This window comes from Dermacentor albipictus, chromosome 4, assembly GCF_038994185.2.
Source record: "Dermacentor albipictus isolate Rhodes 1998 colony chromosome 4, USDA_Dalb.pri_finalv2, whole genome shotgun sequence".
NCBI classification, from domain to species: domain Eukaryota; kingdom Metazoa; phylum Arthropoda; class Arachnida; order Ixodida; family Ixodidae; genus Dermacentor; species Dermacentor albipictus.
Genome location: NC_091824.1, coordinates 25,590,364 through 25,607,826, shown reverse-complemented (window position 1 = coordinate 25,607,826; position 17,463 = coordinate 25,590,364). Strand labels below are relative to the sequence as shown.

The window sequence follows — 17,463 nt, the reverse complement described above, 5'->3', positions numbered from 1 at the left end:
TTATATGATAAATGCTTACATTGAAAGTTCCAGTCAGTCCCTGCAAAATGTGATTTAAAATGATGGGGCGGATGTGTTTACATGAGGTTTATCCCAGTTTTATATTTAAGATGATCTACACTATAGGTGATGATGAAGATGCGTGGGATTTATTGGCAGAAGGGCCAGGTCTGGCTAAAGGGCGCCAGAGGTGTTTCTTTCATTTGTAGTATAGAGATGCTGTAGATTATTAATGAAAATAGGGCCAATGTGGACATATTCTTGAACTGTTTTCTTGCAGTTATATGGCCTTTTACTGACCGACTTTCGCTCAAACTGATGTGGGTCACTCGGGCTTTCTCGTCACGACTGGCAAAGTGAAGGCAGCTCTTTTCTTTCAGCTATCCATTGATTAGGCAACAAGTGAGCAGAAAAGTGCACAGCTTCATTCAGCTCTTCATTCTAACTGTAAGAGTCACCGGATTTCATAATGGGGTTCCATAACCTCTTAATGCTTCCTGGAGCTCTACAGGAGCTGTCACATGAACTGGTAGTGAACCCGGAAGTTCTGTACCTCAGCTGGCTTGTCAGCTTAACAGGAAGGTTTACTTCACCAGCAGCTGCTATTTAAATGCTTTAGAATGGAGAAATCCGTTTGCTTGCAATTTACTGCGCAAGATTTGATGAGCTTTGTTAGATGTAAAGGAAAATGTTAAATTTACCCACTGTGGGAAGATTATTTATTAGGACCATACATTTTTGTTCAATGTTGTTGAATATTGGTAAATAAAGAAATGAAAGACCAAGTTTACCAGCTCTGTCTCTGAGGCACCTAAGGGGAATCAATCAATTGAGGCACCTAAGGGGAACAGAAGATGTATACATTGTACTGCTCTTTTGTGAACCACAACTTTGTCAGTGGAACTTATGCAGAGCACTCGTCAGCAGTATAATAATCTCACCTAAGCTAAAATTCGTGCGCCACTTGCGTCGGCTTCAAGCGCTTTACGAGACGCAGAACTACAATGTTTGTTGTTGTTTCTGAGTCGTGTACTTGTAAAGATGGCGCTTCAGTTTTCTAACTTACATACTTCAAACTTTCTCAAAACTAAGAAGCTTGAAAACAAAATTTTGCTTCTGACGATCCGCGGAAATGAGTTTTCTCCCTCAAATGCTGCTTAATGCATTCCAATTGGTCTAGCGATTCTCTAATGACGAAATTTCCGGATGTTGCTGGTGTGCATTTGAATAGTGAAATCAGATTTTGCCCTGAAGTAAATAATTATCGTAACGCTAATGTCCTTGCAGCATGTGCAGTCCTCTGCCGCAAGTAAAAAAATCTACCTATAGCCGCAAAACACGCGTGTGTGTACAGCATAGCCATCCCTCATGGTGAGCCAACAGACAAATGACAGCAAGCAAAAAACACACAGGGGAAATTAATAGTTTTTTGTTTATGTGAAATGTGGAAATTATAAATAAATGACAATGAAAATGGACGAAAAAGATAAAGTGACCAAGTGGATCAAGCAGCCATCCACATCAGTTTTTTTTTTTCATCCACTTTTATGTTCGTTTATCTATGATTTCAACATTACAGTTAACTAGACAAGTTATTCCCCCTGTGTTTTCCTTTTATCATTGTCTGTGGCCTACATGGGGTTGTCCGTTACGAAAATCCGGCCTCTTCGTTCCCTTTATTCTCGTTCATTGTTGGGCGAAGCTATAAAAGAAGGTCATAGTGGCGCTATTACACTGTAAGTTGCGGAGTTCACCAACAAAACACATGCACTGTACCTGAACCAGATGAATGGTAACTGGGGCCCAAATTTAATTATTCATGTCATAAGAAGCCAAAAAAGACACCAAGGGCAGCAAAGGGAAATTACCTGTACATAATAAGTCAATTAAATACATGATAAATTACTGGAAATGAAAGTGTACGAAAAAACAACTGGCCGCAGGTGGGTGCACAAACTCATGACTTAGCATTATGTGTGCGATGCTCTTACCAATTGAGCTACTGAGATGCCGTTTTATGTATATGTTCGGCATATATATTTCAACGGAGTTCTTTCATTACATGTGCCTTTTCTTAGCTTCCTAGAATTTGTGAGTAAAATGGCCTACGGCTAGGTAAAATGCCCAGCAATTCATTGAAAATTTGTTGGACAACTTTACAGACCTAGCAAGTAGCGACAACTAGCGTTGTCACTGATTGTAAAAATGCCCTATTGTAGGATAATTACCCTTCGATTTGCAACATTGTTTGAGACGTAACCTGCTTCGTCATTCAGACAAAGGCGTCCAACTAAGTTTCTTTTTTCATTACCATTGCATTTAGAAAGCAGTATATAATACCATGCGACTTATTTTGAGAGCAAAAACATTTAAGGCACTTTTGCATGATACAGCTATTGCACCCTCCGGCAGCTCGGCTTCTGTAAACACACAAAAAAGTGGCTTCGTGAGAAAGGACAGATAACCTGCATTCTGATGAGCTAAAACCGCTGGAACATCCGCAGGACTTGCTCCGGAATGCCATTGCCTCTAGCCAGCTGGCCCGAGTGCACATTCCACCTGTCGATGGCAAGCGCAGCGGGTGTGCAGCAGGCGCCGTCATGGTGGACAGAGCGTACATCTGCCTGAGCCAAATCTACAAGCGCAAGTCGTCGCTGAGCGGCGGCGTAAGCACGCGTGAAGTCAGCCCAGCCTGTATCCTAGCCGGGTACTCCTTGATGGTGGAGAACAAGTTCGCCGAAAAGGACCAGCTTCTCCACCTTGAATTCGGAGTCATGTTTTGTGCTGGGAGCTGGGACAGCTTCGTGTCTTGGCCTTTTGCTCGACAGGTAAGCAGAGATGCATTGTCAGTGCGCTTTGACAGCGCGTGTGTTGCACAGTCTGTGAGCGTAGAAACCTTGATTATTAGAGAGCTTTAGCTTTTCCGTAATTGCAATAATGTTTGTGAAATACTGGATCACTGGTGAAGTTTACGAGAGCAACAACGTGGATAATTACATCTCGTGACACAATCTTGTGACCCAATACTGCGCTGACTTATAGTATCGTACGTGACTGCTAACTTAAATGAGTTTGAAGTGTCATAATCATTAACGGGCGGTAGTTTTATGATATACCGTCAACGAGAACGCTCACGCTACACAAAATTTTGTTCACGCATTTTGCACATAGGCAGAACGTCGCATGATGCCGCTGCAAGCCTCGCTCGCACCTTTTGTATAGCGTGCCTGAGTAGCTCAAACAGGATAGACGATTATTTGCCATAGCCCCGTTTCAAAGAGAATGCCAATGAATCCGGCAACACGTTAAATAGCAAAAAGAAAAAAAAAAGCTTGGAGACAAGGCTAAAACTCTCTCTTATCTTCGAAAATATCAAATAGGGATTTCGCAGATAACAGAATTTTCCGCAAAAAAGTCCTTGGCGATGACTGTTAGGAATTGCGGTGGGCAATGACACACGGTATTTTTACTCTTTTCTAACCGCACATCCTGAACGCGGTTGATTTCAGGGTATGCAAAAAACGCAACATGCACTAGTACGTCGTGCTATAGGTAAGGATGAACATAGGTAAGGATGAAATCGATGGTGTGACACTTCCAAGCATACTGCTGAATACGGACAGCAACTTTTTCTTTCTGGTACAGGCGTGAGTATTAGTTGCTGGGCGATAGCGCATCAACCATGTTTGTACGAGACGTAGCTCTGCGAAACAAAATGCTTCTCGTCTTTGTCAAGGCCAATTATCAGCACATTTCCGTCTGATGGCGTGGCGTTTCCCCCTTGAACGTGGTGGTCTAGGATTAGTACACCTCTTCGACAGGCAAATTGTTTCTCGCCTGTTTTTCTTTCGAGACAGTGACCATCCGTTCTTGCTTGAAATGTTGCAACTGCGTTTAGTTCATTATGTTCCTAACATAGTAGTGTCATCAAATGTCAAAGATGTCCCACAGGCTCCTTGGGGCTTTCTCAAGGAGGTTGTTGACACATTTCTTTTCTTGAAAGCTAGATTCAGCCTGGAGTACGTGTTCACAGCGAGTCGAAAATCAATTTCTGCGGCACTGGTTGAATCTATTTTCCCAGATCCTTTGTATCGTGCACCTTATTTAAACCGACCTGATCAGGATGTACTTAAATGCGTCCGAAAAATGTGTGTGCCTCCTGGAGTAAAAACATTTTAATTTAAGTTATATTCAGAAACACTCCCTGTTAAAACTTGGTTGAATTCGAGGGGTTGCTCTGTGCCGTGGTCAACAAACTGTCGGCTCTGTCCACGTGCCGAAACCATAGATCGCTGTTTCATAGACTGTAGGGATGCTATATTTTCTGGGGATATTCTCCAAAGGACGCTTAAAAAGGACATTGACATGACTCCATACTCAATTAGGTTTCTACCGTTTAAGGTTACAGGTGGTCCTCCCTATGACATGTTCATTGTGCTTGGTTTATATAGCCTGTGGAGAAGCAGACTCTGTGATCGCCATGCCGAAAGCCCGCGAACTACAAAATCCTTCTTTCGCGAAAGGGCTGCGGATGTAAGAAGTGTGTACGCTGTGCAGGAACCTCCACCAGACTGGATGCACTTGTTGGATGCATGTGTGTGTTTGCCTGAGTTTTAAGTGTGTAGTTGTGTCCACTTAGTAATACACCTTCAGTTTTCTTTTCCATGTAATAAAGAAAAAAAAAGATGGCGTGGCGTAGTGGTAAATTGACGGGCTTGGGATCTGTAGGTCGGACGTTCGAATCCTTGTCGGAGCAGTTTTATTTTTATACGTTCTTGTTTTTCTTTTTTTTATTGCACTAAAGCACTCTTTCTTGCTTTCTGTATTGAAAAAATATATATACGGCATCCAGGCACCGCATATTTAACGCGCTAGAGCTGTTTTTCGCACGAGTAGCCAGTGCCTCCCATTACGCCGCTCCTTCCCAGCGCCCCAGCGTCCCGCGCGCTGCACTGGGCCCATAATCCGGCGCACTGGGTCCCAGTGGCGCTGGGTTTTGCAATAGGGTTGCCAGCAAATTAAAGTTATTCCCTTGCACTTGGCGTCAACCATGTCAAGACGATGACCGCTGTCCGAAGAGCTCCGCTCCTCAAGAGTATATGGCGCCGACGCAGTGACGACGATGGAATGACGAAGGCGGTATAACACGGATGGCATATGACGACAATGAGATCTCGATTCCTAAGTAATGACGATGTTGAAGGAGCGTGACGACGACTGCATCAGGAGAATGGGAAAACGATGAGTGTGTGACGACATGGTGCGACGACGACGGTAGGACAAAGACGGAATAACGACGACTGCACGATAACGATACCATATGACGATGACTGTATGAGAACACATGCTTGATAGCAACTCTCAGACTACGATTGCACGGCAATGACTATAATGGTGATTGGACGACGACAGCATGATTACGATATAATTTTATTTATTTATTTATTTATTTCTTCATACTGTCAACCCTCTGCTGAGGGTTCTTACAGGGAGGGTTTAAATACAGGCAGACCATATATACAGGTGCATCAAGCGGCAGCGGAATCGCAAAAATACATGTTTAACAATTTTTCAAATTCACAAACATCACTGGCTTCTGCCACAAAGCTTGGTATTGCGTTCCAGAGTTCAATCACGGCAGGGAAAGAAGAAAAGTGGAACACATCACTGTGAGCAAAGTATGGACGTAAAACATATTGATGGTTAACACGACTGCTTCGTTTTCCTGGAAGCTGCACATACTCATCTTTGTTGGTTTTTAAATGTCCATGTAGTATTCTGTAAAACACTTTCAGACGATTTTTTAGCCTTCGTACTTCTAGTGTTTCCAGTTCGCAAGACTGCAACATCAGTGTAACGGAATCTAAACGGCGGTACTTTGAGCATATGAAGCGCGCGGCACGACGTTGAACTTTTTCTAACTTTGTAGTCATTTCTTTCTGATGAGGGCTCCAGATGACTGAGGCGTATTCAAGTAAAGCTCTAACAAAAGTTTTATAAGCCATCAGCTTTACATCTCGTGAAGCTTGACCTAGTTTTTGCCTTAAGAAACCTAATCTCTGATTCGCCTTCGAGCACACATTTTCTATGTGCGTATACACCAGAACACCGTGAATTCAAAGGGCGCCGCCATATTGATGAGAGCCGGTCGCGCCATCTATCCCAAGCGCCGCGAAGTAGCAGGCCTGGGCTGCCACGCCGGGAGATGCGACCCGGCGCGAAAGCGAAACTTGGGCTTTTTAGCTGGGCGGAAGGCGTGTTTCACGTTTTTTCTAACCTGTCATTTTCGCTGTCTGGATTCAATCAAACTTCAAGACCTCGTGCAAGTCCACAATGGACACACTGAGTGCTGTGCAGACTGCAGAAGCGAATACATCGGGTAGGTACGCTATTACGTTTGTACAAACCGCGCGCTATATGCTAGAACACCTGTGAGCTTTTTGGCACGTAACCTGTGAAGGAATTTACAGCACTGTGTTGGTGCCATATATTATTAAAGCACGCAGAACACTGCCATCTGCACTTTCAGTTTGGTCTTGTTTGTAATGGTCTCTACTGGGTTGGCCGCGCTTGGCAACCAACTGGCGAGGTCGTTTGACTGTCTGGTTAGCAGACGCCTGCCCTTCACCACCTGCACACTGAAAACAAAATAGATGTTATAGTAAGAAGGGCCGTAGTTCTTTCCCATGCCATCACTTTTGCGAAGATATAAAGTCCTCTCAAAATGAAATAGAAAATACACCAGGCCAATTGTATCGTGCAACCACTTAAGAGTACAACATTCAGAACAAAAGCCTACAGCACTCGAACAAGCAGCATATGATGCTAAACCTGCACTCATTGGAAAATGAGGTACTACAGTAGTTATAATGTTCAACTACATGTGCAGTCAAAGCCCGTAAAACAGGGCGAGCGCATGACAGATGCAGGTGTTGTACAGTTGCACAAACCATGACAGGGCACGTAAAATTACCATCCCTACTTAAAGCTGCATCATCAGGACCCCTTTGGTAAAAGACAACAACCGCACCTGCATTCCAAGAAATTAGCCCCACCAACTGCAGCTACCTGGTACCAGACCTGTTTCGCTTGTGCGAGGCCATCGGATTGTTGGCGCTCCCTTAGAAAACAGTAAAAAAAAACTAGTGAGAACGATCAAAATTTTGTTACAAAATACAAGAATAATTAAGCACCTTATTTTCCTATATTTTGCGCTTTGCCCCGCATAATAGCCCGCACGCAGTTTAGAGCTCAGGAGGCTCAAATGAATTCGTTACGAATGACACCTGCAACACAAGCTCGTAAAGGTAGGTGCGCTGCAAGAACACCTTCGGCGACGAGTAGTCGTCGTTTACGTTTTTGTGGACGCATGCTACGTGACGAGCAGACTTCGGTTTACTTTCATTAGCAATAACGCTCACCAGCAAGGCCTACAACTTGTCGTTCACGCTTTAATGGTCATTCCGTGCACCAGCTGCAAGTATCGCTAACCGCAAACTCAACTGTTCCGCTTAACCGTCGGGAGCTCTGCCTGAATGAAAACAAGAAAAGGCTTGCCTTTTTGTTATAGCCAAGGCGAAGCACCGGCGCGGGATTCTGCTCTGTAGGCTTGTTGCCCAGAAAGTGCTCGGAGCAAACCTGCGTATTACTTTTGTAGGGCGCAAAGTTGAACGTGGCACCGAAATATACACAGATCGAATACTCACTCGTGCATTTTCACTGGGTTGGTAGTTCTTCCTATTCACTGCAGCTATCCACCGGTGGCGCAGCTTGGCATTCTTCGTTGCGGATGGAAATCGGCGCAGGCTGAAAACACCGCACCGGCACGATTCCCTACGTGTGTTGTGCTCTTCGCAAACAGCGCTAAGCAACCTGCTCCTTTTCCGCTGGTTGTTTTGGTATCCAAACACGACGCAATGATGCCCAGATGACTTCTTCTACTTTGGATCCGTGTGAACGGGCACATTTCCGCACTTTGGAGCCCTAGAGCTGGCGCTTGCCATGTCTACTGGTCGCCGGCGAACACACTTTGGCAGCCCAGTACAAAATAGCGCCGGTTGACCGGGCAACCCGGGTGCGAGAGTATGCGTTCGGTTAGTCTGGGTGCGAGACTAGCGTGTTCTGGTCTATACCATGTCAGATTATGCGTAACTGTAACACCTAGATACTTAAACTGGTTAGCACGAACTAACAAATTACCATCGATGTAATAGTTAAAAGGCAGAACGTTTACTTTCTTAGTCATATGTGTGTATGTTGATTTATTGTAGTTTATATTCATACCCCATAATTTACACCATCGGCTGAAATTTTCTAAACAACGGCTAATTCTGAGTTGATCCTGAACATTGGTTACGGTAGAATAAATTAGGCAATCATCTGCAAAAAGCTTCATTTTTACCGGTTCTGCAATAACAGAAGAGATATCGTTTATATATATAAGAAATAAAAGTGGGCCCAAGACTGTCCCCTGAGGAACACCTGAAAGCACTTGGAGTGGACTCGACAGGCTGCCATCTAAACTTACAGTCTGTTTACGATCACTTAAATATTCTTTTATCCATAGCACTAATCTTTCATCGATACCTATTTCTCTCAGTTTAAAGATCAGCTTATTATGCGGAACCTTATCGAAGGCTTTTGCAAAATCTATACAAATGACGTCAATCTGATGCTTCTCATCTAAGGCGGCAGCGAGATCATGAACTACTTCAATTAATTGTGTAATGGTAGATAGTCCAGTACGGAAGCCATGCTGGTATGAGTAAAGTAAACTATTCACTTCTAGAAATTGTAAAATATGTTTTGCGATGATGTGTTCCAGAATTTTACAACTGATACATGTGAGTGAAATAGGACGGTAATTATTTACAAGTGTGCGATCACCGCCTTTGTGCACTGGTATAACTACGGCCCTGCGCCAGTCTGTGGGTAGAGAATGCGTATGTAATGATTTCGCGAAAATTATCGTTAAGTACTATGACATCCATTCAGGATAGCGCTTCAGAAATTCAGGACAAATTATGTCAGGTCCACTAGATTTTTTTCCATCTAAACTCAGCAGCAATTGGAACACCCCTTCTTGTTTGATTTCTAGATTTCCCATTGGGTAACGTGTTATATATGGTAAATGCTCGTCTGTATTCATGTTTGTATTATTAGTAAATACAGATTGAAAGAAGTAATTAAAATGTTCGGCAATGTCCACAGACTTTGTTAACTTTATGTTCTCCTTTACGATTTCTTCAATTTTATCTTTTCTACTGCTAAGATATCTCCAGAATTTTTGTGGGGAACTTTTTAGGAACCCTGTCAGTGTTTGTTCAAAGAATTGCTTTTTGGATAGTGTCAGAGTATGCCTCAACTCTGCGCGAAGTCTCGGTATTTCGTCCGAACCCTTTTTCTTTTTACGCAGTCGCTTTAATTTTCTTTTCATGTGAATGATACCGCGGTTAACCCAAGGTCGGCGTTGTTTAGTCTTTGGTACATGCGTTGTTTAGTCTTTGGTAATGGTACAACATGGAATGACGTTGATAGATCGACAAAGATAGTATGACGAGGAGGCATGACGACGATGAATGGCGTCGCTTAAGTGATGAGGATGGAAAAGCAATGGCGTAATGACGGTGGCCTGACGAGAGTCGGATGACGAAGTGAGAATGCGGACAGTGGAACAACTGCGGCGGCATTAGGATGACCGTAGGACAACGTATGCATGAAGGCGACAGTAGGACGAAGACACAATGATGAAGATGACATCACAAATGTCCTAGGACATAGGGATGACAACTAGTGCTTGATAACAATGTCGTAATGACGAATGTATCAAGAAGTGTATATGATGACGATGGCGTGGCATGAACGGTATGACGAAAGTCGGTTGAAGAAGCTGGAATGACGACGATTGAATGACCAAGGCGGCATCACTACGGTGGTGTGCCAACGAATGCATGACAACTGAATGACGATGATGCCGTGACGACGACGACATGACCAGTGTCTAATCACGAAACTGCAATGACGATACTGTAAAGATCACGACGGTACCGTGACTATGAGCACATACCTAGTGGTCCTAGCTATTAGACAACTTTGGATACTGGTTTGGGTTAGCAGGCTTGACTTCGAAGGCATGACGGAAATCAGATTACGAAGCTGGAATCACTATGACAGAATGGCCATGACGACATCGCGATCACGAGCACATACTTTTACATCACGGGGTCGACAGCGAGAGGGACCCTTGGAGCAGACGAAGAAGAGACGAAAAGTTTTATACAATATGTACATATAGAAAGAAATATCATACATGTAGCAGTGCTGAAAAGCGCACCAGACTAAGGGGTGGCTGGTGGCAACTGTCTCCTAACAATAACCCGGTTCTGCCTTAAATTCCTCTGGCAGGAAAAAGGCGAGAACGGTGCTGACATTAACCGCGTCGCCTTCCTTCTTTGTCGCTGAAGAAGGCCGAGCTGCATACCACCACGGCAAGGGGACAGCAGTTCTGTTGCATTTCAAAGGCTGTCAACAGAGTCGTCGAAGTGCCCTGTGCCCCACAACACCATAGTTCTACCCACGGAGATGTGCTGGCAGTTTTGAGGAGCTTTGCAGGTTGTCACAAGGGCAACCACTTCAGAAGAACGAGAGGGGAGGAAGGGGAGAGTGCCAGTTGCCTCGATGAAGGCACGCAGTATGACGCAACAATACCTAGTAGCACAAGTTGGTAGACAACTGGGATCATCCAGATCACGTAGGAGGCTAGATAGATATATAGATAGATACATAGATTTGTTCAAAATGACTGAAGACGCAAAGAGTGCTAATCGCATAAAAAATCTTTAGTAAGAATTTCCTGGCAAGCTCAAAAATTATCGGTTTTCTTTGATGGTGGTGACAAAAAATACTACTGGGTTTCCTAATGTGCGCAATGGCACATGATCCTTTTCAGCAAGGGGACAAAACACGGTTTGGTGGATGTTCACACCGCCCGCTGATAAAATCCCTTGCTGACAAATATTTCGGTCATATAAAGCGTGACAGTTGTCCGGATGCCAGACTAAGCTAGTGTGATATAAGCGTTGCGGAACAAGCTTAAATTCTTCAGTAATATTTAATGATACAGTATTAACTTATATTTGTCGGAAATTTACACGTTCGTTTTGCGAAAATAGCACTTCGGCATTTGCAAATTAAATGATCTTTGGCCAGGTATGCCGTGTTAATACAGTAGACGGAAGTCCCTAAGAAAGACTTAGGTTCGGAAGATTGTGTAGATGGGGCTGCATAATTTGCAGAATATAGAATAACGCGTGCCTCCGTGGCGCTCACTGCCTTGGCGGAGAACGGACAAGTTGTGTGCTTAAGTCGATACACGATACCGAGTTTATTTCATGGAAGTGCTTTCAATAAGTGGTAACATGTTAAATCTTACAGAAAATATATGAGGGTGCCTCCTTTGCAGGATTATTTTTCGCGAACGTACAAATCGTCTCAGGAGATACTAGCTTCGTAAAAGCAATGTAAGCCAGCAGCCTTAATAGACGTACCCGCTGATGCTGCGAAATTGCTGCTCTCACTCAAAACTACGCGTACTCGGAAAGTCCCCGCGGTGATCCTAGTATAGGAATATTACTGCGCCTGTTCTATTGTCCGTTTCTGACAGTTCCGGGCTGTCCGAAGGGGTCATCATCATCATCATCATCAGCTTGGTTACGCCCACTGCATGGCAAAGGCCTCTCCCATACTTCTCCAACTACCCCGGTCTTGTACTAATTGTGGCCATGTTGACCCTCCAAACTTCCTATTCTCATCTGCCCACCTAACTTTCTGTCGCTCACTGCTACGCTTCCCTTCCCTCGGAATCCAGTCCGTAACCCTTAATGACCATCGGTTATCTTCCATCCTCATTAAATGTCCTGCCCATGCCCATTTCTTTTTCTTGATTTCAACTAAGATGTCATTAATGCGCGTTTCTTCCCTCACCCAATCTGCTCTTTTCGTATCCCGTAACGTAACACCTATCATTCTTCTTTCCATAGCTCGTTGCGTCGTCCTCAATTTAAGTAGAACCCTTTTCGTAAGCCTCCAAGTTTCTGCCCCGTACGTGAGTACAGGTAAGACACAGCTGTTATACACTTTTCTCTCGAGGGATAATGGCAACCTGCTGCTCATGATCTGCGAATGCTTGCCAAACGCACCCCAGCCCATTCTTATTCTTCTGATTATTTCACTGTCATGATCCGGATCAGCAGTCACTACCTGTCCTGAGTAGATGTATTCCCTTACCACCACCAGTGCCTCGCTACCTATCGTAAACGGCTGTTCCCTTCCGAGACTGTTAAACATTACTTTAGTTTTCTGCAGATTAATTTTTAGTCCCACCCTTCTGCTGTGCCTTTCCAGGTCAGTGAGCATGCATTGCAGTTGGTCCCCTGAGTTACGAAGCAAGGCAATATCATCAGCGAAGCGCAAGTTACTAAGGTATTCTCCATTAACTCTTATCCCCAATTCTTCCCAATCCAGGTCTCTGAATACCTCCTGCGAACACGCTGTGAATAGCATTGGGGATATCGTATCTCTCTGCCTGACGTCTTTCTTTATAGGGATTTTGTTGCTTTCTTTATGGAGGACTACAGTGGCTGCGGAGCCGCTATAGATATCTTTCAGTATGTTTAGATACGGCTCGTCTACACCCCGATTCCGTAATGCCTACATGACTGCTGATGTTTCGACTGAATCAAACGGTTACTCGTCATCAATGAAGGCTATATATAAGGGTTGGGTTTATTCCGCACATTTCTCTATCACCTGATCGATAGTGTGAATATGGTATACTGTTGAGTAGCCTTTACGGAATCCTGCCTGCTCCTTAGGTTGACGGAAGTCTAAGGTGTTCCTGATTCTATTTGCAATTAACTTAGCAAATACTTTGTAGGCAACTTTCATTCAGCTGACCGATCTCTAATTTTTGAAGTTTTTGGCGTCTCCTTTCTTATGGATTAGGATTATGTTAGCGTTCTTCCAAGATTCCGGTACGCTCGAGGTCATGAGGCGTTGTGTATGCAGGGTGGCCAGTTTTTCTGGAACAATTTGCCCACCGTCCTTCAACAAATCTGCTGTTACCTGATCCTCCCCAGCTGCCTGCCCCCTTTGCATAGTTCCCAAGGCTTTCCTTATTTCTTCCGGCGTTACTTGTGGGATTTCGAATTCCTCTAGACTATTCTCTCTTCCATTATCATCGTGCGTGCCTCTCGTACTGTGTAAATCTCTATAAAGTTCCTCAGCCACTTGAACTATCTCATCCATATTAGTAATGATATTGCCGGCTTTGTCTCTTAACGCATACATCTGATTCTTGCCAATTCCTAGTTTCTTCTTCACTGCGTTTAGGCTTCCTTCGTTCCTGAGAGCTTGTTCAATTCTATCCATATCATACTTCCTTATGTCAGCTGTCTTACGCTTGTTCATTAACTTCGAAAGTTCTGCCAGTTCTATTCTAGCTGTAAGATTACAGGCTTTGATATATTGGCGTTTCTCGATCAGATCTTTCATCTCCTGCGATAGCTTACTGGTATCCTGTCTAACGGAGTTACCGCCGACTTCTATTGCACACTCCCTAATGATGCCCACAAGATTGTCGTTCATTGCTTCAACACTAAGGTCCTCTTCCTGAGTTAAAGCCGAATGCCTGTTCTGTAGCTTGATCAGGAATTCGTCTATTCTCCCTCTTACCGCTGACTCATTGTTCGGCTTCTGATCTACCTTTCTTCCATTCCCTCCTCAGGTATAGGCTAATTCGAGTTCTTACCATTCTGTGGTCACTGCAGCGCACCTTACCAAGCACGTCCACATCTTGTATGATGCCAGGGTTAGCGCAGAGCATGAAGTCTATTTCATTTCTAGTCTCGCCGTTCGGGCTCCTCCACGTCCACTTTCGGCTATCCCGCTTGCGGAAGAAGGTATTCATCAACCGCATATTATTCTGTTCCGCAAACTCTACTAATAACTCTCCCCTGTTATTCCTAGTGCCTATGCCTTATTCCCCCACTGCCTTGTCTCCAGCCTGCTTCTTGCCTACCTTGGCATTGAAGTCGCCCATTAGTATAGTGCATTTTGTTTTCTCTCTACCCATCGCCGATTCCACGTCTTCATAGCAGCTTTCGACTTCCTGGTGCTTCCTGGTGCTTCCGAAGGGGTGCTTTCAACCAATGAGTGTTGCTTATGCAGCGTCTCGGACGATCCGCGACTTTAGGGGATGGATAATCGAAGAAAGCTATTGATTAAGCACAATCCTACCCTTATTGCTGCGAGAATCAAAGTTTTCTTTCCTTATTGGCCCCGGCAAGCACATTGCCAGAGTACATTGGTTTTCACATGGTCTTTGTAAAGAGACGCATTTCTTTAGTACTGATTTTGTTTTGCATCCGTTGTTTTCAAAGGGCCTATAATTAACAGGACAGGTATCGGGCGGTACTGCTTGTCTGCAATTTAATAGGCGCATTGTGAGACTTATTGAGAGAATCTTCCCCTGTCTAAGTTTAATTCGCTTCAAAGAAGCAGCTGTTACGCTGGGATATTCATATGCTGCATGGTTTTAAATCGCGCGAAGCTTCGCTAACTCATTGTCCCAGAAGACCCTTGTGTCCGGAATCGACATATATAATTATTAGTTAGGCATCACTCGATTTTATTTGCGAGAGAGGACTTTAACAGATTTAGGCCACAGGAACAACCTAAATGTTACGCCGTCATTTTATTGATTACAACATTGTAAATATGAAAGCAACAATGAAGCAATTTTCTCGTGACAAGTGTGCTACGAAGACACTGGATGCTTTACACGGCATAATAAATTCTAAGTTTATGGCATTTTTAAGAATCGCATGCTGAAGATGATATAATTCTAGTCCTTGAGCAGATTTTTCAGACGGGCGGACTTACTAGAACAAGAAAACAAAACACATAATTAGCTACATACGTAAAAAAATAATCAACTCCTTCGTTAATTGTTTCATGACACAGTGAAATTTAAGAAATGTAGCCGGTGAATTTCCGAGACACGTTCATTTATAGAATTAATTTCCAAATTGACAGCAGCTTTTGCTACACCTTTTCAACATATTCCTTATAGCGGCCTACTAACAAACTTTCGCGTTTGCAGCTCAGCCCTCCTGAATTATGAATAGAGTGCTTCTTGACTGATCATTAGCAGGTCGCTGTGCTGACATCTTTTGGTTGACTTTCTTTAACGTAAATGAATAATTCCAATGGGTAAATCGTCCAGCGAGCCAGACAGAGCACAAAACAGCTATGGACGTGCCCTGGCCAATCGACGGTGCCGATCGTGCGCCAGCCGCAGATCGCATTAGATAACTGCATCTGTCCAAGCAGGGCTTCGGCTCACGGGGAAGCACTCTACGACAGATTGCCGCTATTATACCTGCTGAGGAGCAAATAAATGACCTAATCTGATGTTGACTTTGATTGCCACGCATAACGTGTCACCTGAAATGGTATAAATGTATCACTATGACAATTTTCGATGACATATCTCACAAACACCACACAAACTGAAGTATTTTGTATCTGAAGTTGTATTATTCAATCAACATGCAAGTACATCTGGCAAAGGAAATAGCACAACATGTATACCCAAGTAGTGCATTTTTAAATACTTTAGTGCATAGTTTTGACGCCGTATTTATATGGCTTAAAGCTCTCGTCCAGGCTCGCCATTGCGTGCGCTGCCTTCTTTCTCAGGTTGTGCATATCTTGTTCGGTGCGAAAGCATAAAAATAAATTTCTTGTTTGATTTGTCCGACCATACCTCTTAAATATGTTACTCTGGGCGGCTCTATACCGTCACTACTCAGTACTACATCTCGAGCACTCTGTGTCAGTAGATCGAGTCGATGCACATATCCGCCGGCATAACAAGGCGACGAATATTTGCATGCGAGGTGCATGGCATGCTCAGGAGCACAGTACATCCAGCTGGATGGTTTCGGTAGCCAAATGGCCTGACCGTGTCACTAGTGATTATGCTTTAAAGGAAAGCTGAAACACTTTTCGAAAGAAATGAGTTCCCTGCGGCATTCTATAGTTTTGAGTCCACTGAACACGAATATCTCGTTTAAAAAGGGCGGAAACAAACGCAAGCGACTGTTTTTTGCAAGAAAACGCGCACCACCGCCTCAGGGCATCGCGCGAACGCCGCTGTTGCCCGGGATTGGTCGGGACCGCTTTGACGTCATTCACGGGGATCGCCGGTCGGCGCCGCCATTTTAGAGCGTAGCACGCTGTTCTATTCTGGCTTCACAGCTGAGTTATAAGCATTATGAACGTTTTCGCTGTCTCGGAGAGCTTGTATTTTCGCCGTACATGTTCGAACCGACAGCCGATACAGAAAACGATTGCGGCAATGGAGGCAACGATGATGTTGAGTGTGCCAACAGCGAGGGCGATGTGTGCACCTTCTCGCGCGTTGGAAATCTTAGCTGGTACATATGTCTTTTCATGTAGCTGCCCGTTCCAATGACGGGAGAAAAAACGCGCTAAAGTGTCACTGGGAACTTGCTGTTGGAAGAATGCCGAAGCACTAACATCTCATTAAATTGTAAACACGGGCGAGATTCCGCGATGTCATGCACCTAGCCGCTGCTTGTCTAAAGTTGCGTGGTTTTTTGTGTGTTGATACACGATCACGAACATAAGTGCCACGTTTGGCTACTTCAAAGTCTTCAACATTATCTGCCTGTGTCAAACTGGCTGCTTCAAACTCTTCGATTGGTGACGGTAGTGGAACAGGTTCATCAGGGGCTCGGTTGTTAAGGTGCTCGGCTAGAACCTGAAAGAGTGCAAGGCATGGATGGCATGAATTTCAGCGTATCATGCATATAAGCAAACATGACAGCAGTTAGATTACTTACAGTAACTGAAATACTTTTTCAGTAATTTATGTGATGGATTAGTTGTCTAGTGATTTAGTAATGTGAATTATTTGTTGTGTTCAATTTCATGGCTAAGGCAATTTATTAATTGCGGTAAGTATGCTCTAGTAAGCTGTGTACGGCACCAGAACGCTGGTAAGGTCGTGAGGTGTCGTGGAGGCACGTGGGGGGAAGGCCTCAAATGTTGGCAAGTGTATGTTACATTGAAGAAAGGTTGGCGTCCCTTTAAACTTAGTTTTTTGCTTCTTGTATGCATGAAAACTTTTTGGAAGCAATCGTAAAGTAATGCCATTACTTTTTTGAAAGCGGTTATTGGTAATGTAATTCAAATCAATGAGCGTAATAAGAAAGTGATGAGTAATGTATTAAATTTACTTTCAAATAATAATTTTGCCATGCGTGATGCATAGCTAGTTAAAGGAAAGAAAACATTTTTTTCTCCAGCAGCGATGCCTCTATTGGGCTATACCACGTCGAAAGCTGACAAGTTCAATACCTCACAACGTTACTTTAT

At 43.9% G+C, this 17,463-nt stretch overlaps 1 protein-coding gene across 2 annotated transcripts in view; it reads left to right on the top strand.

The window, feature by feature from the left end:
* Positions 1 to 17,463, top strand: part of LOC139059613 (uncharacterized) — a 71,199-nt gene that overhangs the window by 39,292 nt on the left and 14,444 nt on the right. For both annotated transcript variants that reach the window (XM_070538031.1, XM_070538030.1), the window contains exon 4: positions 2,505 to 2,828. In XM_070538031.1, coding sequence (XP_070394132.1) covers positions 2,505 to 2,828 — 324 coding nt within the window. The remainder of the gene's footprint in view (positions 1 to 2,504; positions 2,829 to 17,463) is intronic.